At 37.4% G+C, this 13,461-nt stretch overlaps 1 protein-coding gene across 2 annotated transcripts in view; it reads left to right on the top strand.

Annotated features, from left to right (window-relative positions):
- Nucleotides 1-13,461, top strand: part of Septin10 (septin 10) — a 51,296-nt gene that overhangs the window by 26,316 nt on the left and 11,519 nt on the right. For both annotated transcript variants that reach the window (XM_021204453.2, XM_029542491.1), the window contains exons 2-7: nucleotides 1,094-1,211; nucleotides 1,552-1,747; nucleotides 4,169-4,355; nucleotides 6,680-6,841; nucleotides 9,099-9,195; nucleotides 11,094-11,262. In XM_021204453.2, the coding sequence (XP_021060112.2) occupies nucleotides 1,094-1,211; nucleotides 1,552-1,747; nucleotides 4,169-4,355; nucleotides 6,680-6,841; nucleotides 9,099-9,195; nucleotides 11,094-11,262 (929 nt within the window). The remainder of the gene's footprint in view (nucleotides 1-1,093; nucleotides 1,212-1,551; nucleotides 1,748-4,168; nucleotides 4,356-6,679; nucleotides 6,842-9,098; nucleotides 9,196-11,093; nucleotides 11,263-13,461) is intronic.

Here is a 13,461-nt window from a genome sequence, read left to right as displayed (position 1 = left end):
CACACACTCACACATAAATTCAAGAATGATTCCTTCCAGCTTTTCCAAACAGCCTTACTGCTACTGACATTCTTAACTTTTAAGGTTTGGATAGTCACCAGAACATGAGTTTAGAAACCGGGGTAGGCATGGTAGGCATAGATAGCTTTCAAAGGGACCTAACACAGCCCAGGATAATTTGGTCCTGGTTTGCATCATTTCACCTCTCCTTGGCATCAGAATGCAACCATTTGGTCTTGTAGCATCTTTGACAGTGCAGTCTTCCCTCATTTCTTTTTTCCTTTCCCTTTACTCTTTCCCTCCTGCTCTTAGCCCCTTTCTGGGAGCTTCATCTCATACAAACTTTATGGAGAAGAGGACCAAAGACTCCATTCCAAAGTTTACTCTGTCCCTCTGGTCACAAGGTGAGCTTTGTCTCTGAGATTGCTGCGTGGGCCTCCCTTCCTGTTGTCTCCTGAGTTTTCCCCTCTTATCTTCTCTTTCTCACTGTGTCGCCAGTTGGCATGCCAAGGCCGCTAAGCCTTGCAGTCCTCTCAGGGCTCCATCTAAGTCAGAGTTTCACTCAGAGGGTTAGCAGTGTGTGTGTGCGCGTGTGTGTGTGTGTGTGTGTGTGTGTGCGTGCGTGTGTGTGTGTGTGTGTGTGTTATTTATAATATGTATATATGTAGATTCTTTCCTGTAATATGAAGTACAAATATACCCTTATAGCTCAGAATATAAATGTTCCACTCTATAACTCTGTTCTTTAGGATTTTCTTAGTTATTCAAAATTTATACATAAGCATCCTTAATAACAGTGAACCCATTTTGTCAGTGAATATGCAGTTTACTTGGATGTTTTCTTAGTTTTGGAGGTCACTTGTTTTAATGTTAAAAATTATGGTTTTGGGTCATATAAAGGAATGAGAAGTAAGTGCTTTGGGAGGCTTGACAGTTTCACAAATTTAATCACTTTTATCTTCAGTCAGAAATAGAAGTCATGAACTCTTGAGCTGCCTTGATAATTATATTTATCTTTTCAAGTATGCTTATATCTTACAGTGATTAAATATCAAATATAAAAATATAATTAATTTGTTTTAATTTCCTTCAGAAAAAAGAGCATCCCCGCTCCTTGTCTATGTGTGGCCATGTTGGGTTTGAAAGTTTACCTGATCAGCTGGTCGATAGATCCATTGAGCAAGGCTTCTGTTTTAATATTCTCTGTGTAGGTGAGTGCCAGTAGCTCTTTTTCCAAGTTTTTCACCATTTATGTTCCTGTGCTCATGTCATTGTTTATATAAGCAGATTAACAGCTCTGTGGATTTTATGAGTTTTTTAAATTCTAATTTGCTTAACTTCAAACTTTTTTTTTTTCACTTTCAGAGTGCAGAGTAACTTGGCATGTATCATAATTGTTTCTCTAGTGATTTAAGACCAGTGTTAGCCTAAATTCTTTTATAGACCACGTTGCCTTTGAAATAGACTCCTTGAAGCCATCCTAGAGTTTGCATATGTTGTTCTTCCCAGTGATTCTCTGCACGTGTGAAAATGTGCTTTGTTTTTTTCTAGGGGAGACTGGAATTGGAAAGTCAACACTGATTAACACATTGTTTAATACTAATTTTGAAGAACTCGAATCCTCACATTTTTGTCCATGTGTTAGACTTAGAGCTCAGACATATGAACTCCAGGAAAGCAATGTTCGCTTGAAACTGACCATTGTAAATACAGTGGGCTTTGGTGACCAGATCAATAAAGAAGACAGGTATGTGTGGTTTGTTTGTTTGTTCACTTGTTTGTATTCTTCCTTGTAATAAGACCAGTCTTATTTCAGGGTGAAGACTGCCCTTTTCCTTTTGAGCTGTAATTTTATTTTCTGCTGATACAATACACGACTTTACTTCCCAGACATAATTTCTTCTTTTTTGCTTAGCAACTAATCATTGTTTTGTTGTTATTGACAAATTATAATCTTTTTCTTGTTTTTATTTAGAATAAGTAAGTCACAGCATTAAAATACATATTTAAGAAAAAGTTGTGACTCTTTTCTGCTCATTAGTGTATTTTTAATTAATATTTTCACTAATATTTAGACTTATTTTATTGAGAAGGAATGTTTAAGATATATAAGGGTAACATATACAGTTGTATATATTGTTTATGAATTAATTTCTTTCTTTAATCATTGTTGGAAACATATTTAGACTTTCAAAATGAGTGCAGTACCCTTTGATCATATTCACCCTTCTCTCCCTGATCTCCAGCAAGCCCTTCTTTTAGTCCCTCCCAGATTCATGTCCTCTCTCTCTCTCTCTCTCTCTCTCTCTCTCTCTCTCTCTCTCTCTCTCTCTCTCTGTATGTGTGTGTGTGTGTGTGTGTGTGTGTGTGTGTCTGTGCACGTGTGCGTGTGTATTCTCCCGTTAGCACAGTAACGTTGACGGCTGCAGTCTATGTGGATAGCTGTGGCTTTTGAGAGTTCGTAGGCGCTGCTTCAGGAGTTGTGTCTGCCCACTTTGTGTTCCTGGCTGGTCGCATGCTTGCACCTACCCAGGAGCTGTCTTGGATCTGTGAATTGGAAACACACACAAACAACAGTTAGTCTTAAAATGCCTTGTCTAACTCAATGACTGGGCACTCCTAAATCTTCCCTGCTACCCCATGCCCAGTTGGGGAAGTGGTCGGTGGCCACTTACCCAGAAACTGACATTGCTGGTTGACTTTACCTCTTCCTGGCTTCTGTGTCCCCTTTTCCTCTCTCCCAGTCCCAGATTCTCTCTGCATCCTACCCGTGCAACTCTCAGTGTCCCTACCCTTGACTTAGCCATTAGCTACTGGCAGCTTTGTTGATAGATCAAAACCAATTGAGGGCAAGGACCTTCAGTGTCAGTAAACACAGATTGCAGACCAGAGCATCAGAACCACCCTCCTGTGAGGTGCAACCTCCATGTTGTCCAGAGGATGCTGTTTCACAGCAGTTCTGGTCCTCTGACCCAGGTTTTTCCATACCCTCCTTTATGGTGTATCTGGACCTCGAATTGTGTTGCACATGTCTCTTTTGGGTTCTTGTCTAGGTTTACAGTATGAGTTTTCTCTAACTAAGCAGACCTTAAATCCATTCAGACAGTCTTAGGTTTAGAGCTAGACAGAAGCCACATGGCAGGCATTATTGGTGAAGTCACTTGACAGTAGAAAGGTAGCAGGGCCGGGGAGATAGCCCAGTCAGTAAAGTGCTTAAGTGTCATGCCCTGAGTCTTCTCTCCAGAACCATCCAAAGGGCGGGGCGGCCCAGTGGCACATGCTTGCTTGTAATCCAGTCCTAGGGAGTTGAGACAGGATTCTTGGGGCTTGCTGGCCAACCAGCCTAGCAGAATCTGCAAGACCCAGGCCAATGCAGCAACAAGCAAGGCAGCTGGCTCCCGAGGTTCCATATATAGGGGCACACCTGTGTACCTACACACATGAACACATAAGATAAGTTGCATAAGCAATGGTTTAGTGTATCAAAATGAAATGGAACATTGACAATCTCATCCTGAGCCGAGATTAAGTACACTGATTTGACTTGTGTTTCCAAGGATGAATAGGCTGAGACGGCCAGAAGGGGATATGAGGGTTATCTGGGCAAGAAGTGCAGCACAAGATAGAATTGGCCTGTTTATAATGAACTGAAATGCAGCCATGCCAGCATTATTAGTTAGATATTTTCAGCTGATACTAACCTTTCCTGTTTTGTGGGTTAAGCTTTTCATGCCTATAGATGTACTGAAAACAAAAATCAGGCACTTTTTTGACTTAATTATTTTAGTTGATACCTTTTCTTCTTCTCAACCAATTAAACAATATGCCATGTTATCACTTTAATTGTATGTTAAACTTCTAATTGCTTTGGGAAGTTGTAAAAAAGCCTTAAAAGAACTGAACCCAGTACATGAATGTATGTAGAAATGAATCTTTATGAACTTAATACCATTTCAGACTAGGTTATCCTGATGTTTTGGCAGAATTAATGTCATGCATGTATATTATATGTTATTATATGTTAGCACTGTATTTACCTGTCTGCTTGGTATAGATATTAACTGATATTCCTGGAAGATACAGACCTCAGACTTGAGAATTGCACAAGTTTCTTACTAAGATAGCATGGATATGTTGTATTAAATATTTAAATCCTTATTTTTTTCAGCTATCAACCAATAGTTGATTACATAGATGATCAATTTGAGGCCTATCTCCAGGAAGAACTGAAGATCAAGCGTGCTCTTTTTAACTACCATGACTCTCGTATCCATGTGTGCCTCTACTTCATTGCTCCGACAGGCCATTCTCTAAGGACACTTGACCTCTTAACCATGAAGAGCCTGGACAACAAGGTGGATTAGGGATGCAACCAACATCTCAAACTTTAGTACACTTGAAATATTAAAGAATCTTTATGATAATATGCACATACTTTGTATCTTTTATTTTATGTATCTTTAAAAGTTTTTTTTCTAGAGAAATTTAATCTGGAAAATGAGATGCAAATACTAAACAAGTTCTCTTTTTAGTGATTACATGTGTTACAATTGTCCTGCAATTTTATTTCAAACATAAATTAGAGGAATAACTTAATTGTTAAAGTATGATAATAATATTTCATCTTAGTGAAATATGTTTTTGTTTGTACTGTATCAAGAAAATTTCTTCCTGAACTTTTGAAGCAAGTAGCTATTTATAAATTTTGGAGGTTATAAAATTAACTCACTGAAGATATTTGTTTAAAAGTTGAAAAAGACTAGTTACTGTCCTAATCCCAAAGAAATCTGTTTGTACAAATTTATTCTTTTTAAAGAAGTAAAATCAAAACTGAAAATTTGTGTTATAGAGAAAAATGTGATACAGCAGTATAAAGATCATAGAATTTATCTGTGGGGATTGATTTTAAATATTGGTTGTATCTCTTATTAGATGTTTCATCTGTAGCAAATTACACACTATCAAAGGGTTTGAAACCAAATGTTTTCTGGTGACTGTAAAATTTGTTAGCCCTAGTCATTCATGTTAAGATTGGGTCTACCCTCTTCATTTTGTTCAAGTGATGGGGCAAATTCTGTATTGGGTCTCCATCACAATCCTGCCTGAAGCTTTTTGTAACAAATGAGATTTCTTGCAAGTTTGAAAAGAAAACTTAGGACAAGCTCCAATGCCTTGATTTTGCACTTGGATACATAGTGTTATTTATGTAGTTATTTGTCACTGCAGTGGTTTTAGTAGGGTAGCTGCTACACTAGGCCTTTGGCAGGCTTCAGGAAAGTTCATTTATATGGGAGATGAAGGTGACCTCTGGTCTCTCAGTGTCCCAGGCCTCCTTTCTTGTACCTGAAAGCCAAACTCTTAGCTGCTTGACATGGAAAGTTACTGTTGTCTCATTCAGATGGTGACAAATGACCATCTTGAGCAGCATCCATTTTCTTTCCTGTGAGCACATTGATAATATATTTATGCAGTTTGGAAACAATTACAATTTGAAGATTTTGACATAAGTTATTGAATATATGATTCTTGAAACCAAGTACTTGACACCAAAACTTTTATGTACTTTGAAACCTCTTTATAATTGTTTTCTGCCATCTGCTTCATGGAGAGTTGGCAAAATCATTCTCCTTGGAAGTGTCTGGAAGGCTGGTAAATACAGAGGCAGATACTGAGCCAGTTCAGAATGAGAAAAGAGAAAAGCATAAAAAAATGAATAGAAATTGCAGGTCTATTTTTACTTCTTTTTTTGGAAAAATCACGCTGTGTTCTTTTCTTTCTTTTTTTTCCACATGTTCATTAGCCCGAGGGTTTGGGTTCAGAATAGAAAAACGTGATAATAAAACTCAGTTCATAGAGACATTGACCTTATATTGGGGACGTTAATCTTCTGCAGGACTAAGTTTGTAAGTTAGTATTCATGACCTCACATTTCTTCCTCTGTAGCAGTAATGGGCCTGGAGCATGATGAGGGAGCCATTCCTTTGCATGAGAGCGTTTCTAGCTGGTACTGGCAGTTTCTATCTACTACTGCAGACAGTTTCTCTGATGACTAGACCTGAGAGAGGCGGATAAAGGGCAAAAGAGGCAGCAAGAAGAGCAATGTCACCTGTTCTCTTAGTTTTCTTGAGAAATCTAAGTTCTTAGTGAATTAAGCAGGTGATTTTTGCTTGTAATTCATTATGTTCTACATACCTTGTGTGGAGTTGAAAAATTTGAGGGGAAGAAAAGATAATGAGATTCTAAACCTAAATGAAAATGAAAATTTAGTTTTACAAGAGCTCCTTTAAAAATTATTACAACTAGCATCCATAGAATGAGTGTATAAGAATTATATATATATGCATGTATTAAACGACAACTAGTAATTATTTTGGTTAGAGAGATCCAACCTTTTGGGGGGATTAGGTAGTAAAGTATGTCAGCCACCTGTGTTCCTTTTAGTGACTCTTTTCATCTCTTGTGACAGGAAATCAGGATAAATGAATAGATGTGGTGGTATTCCAGTTTAACTTCATTTATAAAAACCAGGTAGCAACCTAGATCATAATTTGCCAACTCCTCCTCAGAGAAATTTATTGTTGGAGGTTTTTTTTTAATATAGAAAAACTATGACTATAGGATAAAAAAAAAACCACCATGAATCTTCCATGATAATATTGTGGATTTTCTTTCTTAATAGGTGAACATTATACCACTTATTGCCAAGGCAGATACAATTTCTAAGAGTGAATTACAGAAGTTTAAGATGAAGCTCATGAATGAACTGGTCATCAATGGTGTTCAGATATATCAGTTTCCAACAGATGACGACACGACCTCCAAGATCAATGGCGCAATGAACGTGAGCTCCCCTTGAGTATAATTCTGACTGTTTGTAAAATAAGCTGAGTTGCATTTCGATCAACATTGTTGCAACAGTAGTCCTGCCTATCTGATGCTTTGCTTCCTGAGCCTTTCGTTATTATTGTGAGCAGAGAAAACGGGAGATTGCAGAAATAACCAGCTTACTAGTTTTTAGTCATGTGCCAATATGAATAGCAAGATAAAATCTCATCATGGGCTTTGTACCAAGTGACATCATCAAAAGAATGGTGATTCTGGTACAGTAGTGCTTTGAATGCACGTCATGTGGTTTTAGTGTTTTTTTGTCCCATTTGATGATTAGTTATTGATCTCTTATGGTACTAGTTTATGAACATTTATAGGTGTGCTGAATGGGAAAAGCATTCTATCTATGGGGCTGTGCACAGGCCGTACTTTTAGGCATCTACTGGGTTATTGGAATGCACCGCCCATACATAAACAGAGAACAGTGAGATATATTTTCATTTGTATTTTCTAGAAAGACTTCAAATAAGGTGCAATGTCAAAAAGTTCATCAGAATAAACTTTTCATTGTTGTTGACAAATAGATACTGAGTAGTTTTGTCTTTGCTTTGCTTCCTCTTGCTCTCCCTGAATTGAGTCAGTCATTTGTGAGCTGGGATTTACCTTCAGCTGAACATATTTCACTGCCTTAGAAAAGGTTCCTCCCTTCCTGTTGTAGAACATGGAAGGACTGTGCAGCCCCCCTTGGAATACTTTAGAGTTTTGACTTTTTAAGAACTCTTGAAGCTGATGTTGACTCTCATTGCCTCTTATAGCGTCACCTGTACAAATGAAATGTTTGCTTAATTTAATGTATCTAAGATGACTAAGTTCTTTATTTTTCTCAAAGTTTCCCATTTTTTAAATGCTTGGTTGTAGTTTGAAGGGTTGTAGGTTTGAGGCTCATGCTTTGTATGACAGTTACCTCCTGGAGACTGTTAATTTGCAGAGTTTGGCTAATAGTCCACCTAAGGGCTGCCTTAGGCGAGGGTTAAGTGATATGCCCTTAGTTATGGTACCTAGCACCTGCCAGCAACATCCCATAACTGTTCATTCTTCTTCCTTCTGATTTATCATATGCCACTGTACTACATACTTTCCTATGTCTAAAATTCTGATAAAAGCACTTGAAGTTTCTTTTGGCTATGGTTTGAGATTACAGTTCAGCATGGTATGCGAGTCCCAGCAGCAGGAGTGTATAGAAGCTAGCTGGTCACAGTGCGTTTGCTGTCAGGAAACAGATGAATGCAGAGGCTCAGTCTGGTCTGTCCTTTATGTATGGGTTCTTGGCCCATGGAAGGTGCTGCCCATCTTTCTTCAGGATGGATCCTCTCTGCTCAGTTTAACCTTTCTGAGAGACACGCAGGTGGTTCTAAATCTATGCTTATTTGAAATGTAGTCACGTTGATGTGAAGATTAGCCATCACAACCATGAAAATATGAAACCCTAAACTAAATCTCTTAAATTCTGATAATGTAAATGAGGTGATCTTGATTTCCCATGTTAAATTGCCTTTATATCTAATTTTATTCACATGCTCATTAGTAATTTGTCAGAAGACAGTTAAGAAGCATTCATTCAGTTGCTAACTATTAAACATTATTTGTTTTTACATTAATTTTCTCCTGGGTTTCAGGCCTTGACATTAGACAGATTTATGCACTCGGAACTCTCAGCTGAGCTGCTGCGTGTTATGGAGTCTCTCCCTATGCTAGTTCCTCCTACTCTGTTGGATCTCACTCCCAGATCCTAGCCCAGCTTGAACTGTGCCTCCCCATTCTCAGTCATCTCTTGTTCCTCTCAACTTCTATAACATTACTACACTAGCATCGTCTTTAAACTTTCTGCATCATTTATATTAATAGTATATGTGATATTCTAAATGAAGATCCCTTACTATTTTATATACTATGTAATGTGTATAGTTTCTAAAACATCTTTGCTTTTTAAAAGGAAAACGTTCATGACAGTGTCACATGTATCAAAATTCTTCTGCGTCTCCTTTTCTTTCTTCTTTTAATTCCGAATAATACCATGACTTGTATGTGAGAGATACCCAGTATTTACTTTTCTATGTAGTGTCCAAAAGTGACTCTTGTAGAATACTTAGTACATCTCCCAAGCTTAGGAGAAGTGCTCTTTAATTATTCTCTTTTATTTTCACCACTGATATTATAGTCACTTATATTGTGGTATAAAAAGATGAGATTGATGTTTGGTTCTTTTCCAGGGCCATTTGCCATTTGCTGTTGTTGGAAGTATGGATGAGATAAAAGTTGGAAATAAGATGGTGAAGGGTCGTCAGTATCCTTGGGGTATCGTACAAGGTAAGTAAGATAAATCATGACAGAAAATAAATGTGTCTCCTGGTAATCTCAAAATTGAATTAGAGCAATTGTTTGAGGGGAAAATTATTTAGATTGTAGTTAGTAAACAGAGGAATTGGCTGTATAGTGCTTTGTCCAAAGTCTGTGGATAGAGCTTTCCCATCTCCCAGTGTCATACCATGTCTCCTCTGCTAGTTACCTTCAGAGGTAAGATGCGTAGTCATAGACTTAGATCAGAAGGTGGCTGCTTCTTTGCTGCTGGAGGTCCACCCGGTGTGCTTGAGCATGCAAGAACATGCTCTGTGCATCTCCATCCCTAGTCCTTGATTAGAATTGGAATCTATAAAGTAGTCGTTAAACATGATAAACATCAGGGCCAACTTGGACGATATAGTGATATCCTGACTCAAAAGTTAAAAAAAGAAGGTGGAATGGGATGGGCAGAGTGGAGTGGTAATGAGTGTTTAGTGCATGTATGAGGTTCTGAACAGGTAATAAACAGTTAAACATGAAGTGGTCTTGCTTTTGTAGCCTAGCTGGCCTGGAAATTGTGAACTCTATCTCTGAGTACTGGGATCATATGCATATATACCTCCATGCCCAGCTGATAATATTTTTAAATGAATGTAAAATATTGAGAAAATTTTTAGTTAAAATATAAAATAAAATGGGTATGATATACCTCTAGTCCTATCTCCTTGGGGAGCTAAAGCCAGAAGATTTTAAGCTTGATGCCAATCTGTAAAACACAGTGAAGTTTGACTCACATACATAATACATACATACACACATGTACATACATACATATACACATACATACATATATATGCATACACATGCACACATACATACACATATATATGCATACATATATGCATACACACATGCACACATACATGCATACATACACATATGCATACACACATGCACAATACATACATATATACATATAAACATGCGTACACACATACACACGTATATGCATACATATACACATATATACATACATATATATACACAAACATACATCTATACATACATGCATTCATACACATATACATACATACACACACATACATATATACACACATACATACACACATACATATATACACACAACATACATATATACATACATATATTCATACATACATGGATACATACACACATACATATATACACACAACATACATATATACATATATACATACATACATGGATACATACACACATACATATATACATACACACATACATACATGCATGCATACATATATACACATATACATACACACATACATACATGCATCATACACTCACATACATACATATATACAAGAATAAATTTTTAAAATTTCATTTAAAATACTTTGTCACTGTAATATATTTATTTATAGTCCTTTGGTAATCATAAACATAGAATGACCATACCATTGTAGTCATTAATTTTGAATAATATTTAATACAGATTCATAAATGTAATGATATAGAAAAAGATTTGATCATTATAGATCTTGAAAGAATTTACTACTTGAGAGGGAAACAAGCTTACTTAAGTACTATGTAAAATGGTCCATGGTTATAGTTGATAAATTAACAGTAGGAGTAAAATAACTCGAGCATATAGCACTGAAAAATATGTCTTTGGTATTTCCTCTTTATCTGTTGGCTACTGTAGTCGAGGCAGACTTCTCAGTCTGTTAGTGATTCAGAGTGTATAATGCAAGCATTTCTTCCTTGCTTATGTGTATATAGTAATAGTAGCCATTGATGAGACGTGACATCCTGCTGTTTGCTATTTCACTGTGCTTCCCTTTACCTTTCATTTGACAAGCACTGATTGTGTGCCAGGAATTAAAGCTAGCATTGTGCTTTTCTTACTTATTTTCTCTGGCTAGTGGAAAATGAAAATCACTGTGACTTTGTAAAGCTGCGGGAAATGCTTATTTGCACAAACATGGAGGATCTGCGGGAGCAGACGCATATGAGGCACTATGAGCTGTACAGGCGCTGCAAACTGCAGGAGATGGGCTTTTCAGATATGGGCCCAGAGAACAAGCCCCTCAGGTAAGGGGGGCTTTTGGAGGAAGGCAGGGATGGAGGAAGTTAGAAAGGATTACTCTTTCTTTCTTGAGCTCCACAGTGTTGAGGATGTATTGTTAGAAATCTAACTATGAAAGTGATTCATTTGACTTCTCAATCAACTGATATCCCTTTGCTTCTGAAGATTATGCCTGACTGTAAAGGAGCTAAGAAAAAACAATCCTTTTATACAGCTACCTGGGAAATTGTTCTAAGAAGCTTGTAAGTTCAAGGTCTGCCTGAACTGTACAACCTGTTCAGGGCCAACTTGGGCAATATAGTAACAACGTGTCTCAAAAAGTATCAGAAAGCTGGGGTGGGGAGGAGTGGCACCAGTGTGCAATGCTGAGAGTGCCGGCATGCATGAGGTCCTGAGCAGAGGAGAAAGGAGCAGTTAGATTGTGCAGTTAGTATATGAATAACCGAAGGAAACACTTCAGTTTTTGTTTGCATCTTGGTTTTTTTGTTTGTTTGTTTTTTTGTGGGGCAGTGATGCCTAGAAGCAGATAAAAGTATAATTATTGCACAAGTCAAATTACCCAAATCTTCATCAGTTGCACTTTTTCTGAAAGAACATTTGGAGTAACAGAAGCTTAGCCAAACATGTAATATCTTTTCTTTGTAAAGAATCTGAGTTAAAATAGTTTCTCATAGTGGCAAGAATTTTAGACCTAAAGACCTTGATAAATGACTAGACTATGTAAATGTCCCTCTGAATTTCTTTGGTAAATTTATATGGTGCTAAATGATATCCCTGAATTTTTAAATGAACACATACATACATACATACATACATACATACATACATACATACATAGAATTCCATCCATACATACATACATACATACATAGAATTCCAATTCCTTATGTACTTAATCAAATCTGAGTTGATAAAGCACTCAAGAACAATTCTGATGGATAAAGCACTTAGTCTTTAGGGTCAACACTATTTTGAACTTTTATGAGACTGAGAATTCCTTTTCCACTCCACTGTTGGCATTTGTTAATTACCCTGACTGTTAACAAGTGACACAGAGAAAATACAACAGGAAGGAACTAGAGAGTATCCAGTCATTGTTTAGATTGCTGTTGACCTTGTGGAAGACTTAATCATAGATAAAGTTAAGTTTTAAATTTCATTAGTGGTTTAAGGTAAAAAAGTAAGAGCTTTATGTGTTTAACCCCTCCCCACCAAATTAATACTGTATACCAATAGTTCTGATAAGCTGATGATTTTCTGATCATACTGTATTTTTACTTAAGATTAACCATTTCAAATTGGCTTCCCTAGTGTTTCCCAGAGGAGGCTTTCCCTCTCATTTCTTCCAAGTCTTAGGGACAGTTCAGAGGTCCCTGTCTGTACTGGGGAGGCAGAGGTTCCAAGTGAAAGCACACAGGACAGCTGTGAAGTATCTCCAAGGAGAGAGGTCTGGGTTGCCTGGTGGACTCATCTTCAGTCACCTGTAGATGATTCAGACATGCAGGGTCAGAATTCCCAGGGATGGAGCCTAGCAATCTACATTTTAAAATGTTTGTTCAGTGAGTAATTATTGTTTATCTGCCATCCATCTGCTCAGCATGCTAGCTACTGGGTATGTATGCAAGTGGGTCAGATAGATATAACCTTGCCCAAGGGCAGGAATAGGAAGAGGATGTTTTGTCTTGTGTGAATAAGAGAGAATGTGGTTGGACAGTCAGAGGTTGACATGGAGAGACTAGCTAAGAGGCCAGCCATAGGAAGATGGATGCTTAGTCAAAACTGATAACATAGTTAGGATGTACAACTTTGAGGAGTTATTCAAAGATTGGTTTGGATATGGGATGCCAAGAATAGATGAATCAAAAAGTACTTAGCTACCTAAGAAACAGTACAAATGGTGGTCACTGACATAAGCAAGATGAGATAGGGAAAGAGTGTTGGGAATTATGATCAGGAAAAATTGAAATTGTTAAATTTAAGCATCTTCTTAAGCATTTAGGATGAGTCTATAATTTGAGAGGAAGGTAAAACTGAGATAAATCAGTAGTAATATTGAACATTACTTGGTAAAACACTTTCAAAGCAGCTGCTGTGTTCACTTGTGTGCTGCAGTGGTGGTGGTGCTAGGGTTTGAAAAACCAAGACCCCACATGTGTGCCGAATGTGTCCACCACCCTCTCGGCTACACTTTCCACCCAAGTGTC

Source organism: Mus pahari, chromosome 9 (genome assembly GCF_900095145.1).
Source record: "Mus pahari chromosome 9, PAHARI_EIJ_v1.1, whole genome shotgun sequence".
NCBI classification, from domain to species: Eukaryota; Metazoa; Chordata; class Mammalia; order Rodentia; family Muridae; genus Mus; species Mus pahari.
This window is presented reverse-complemented; position numbering and strand designations above follow the sequence as displayed.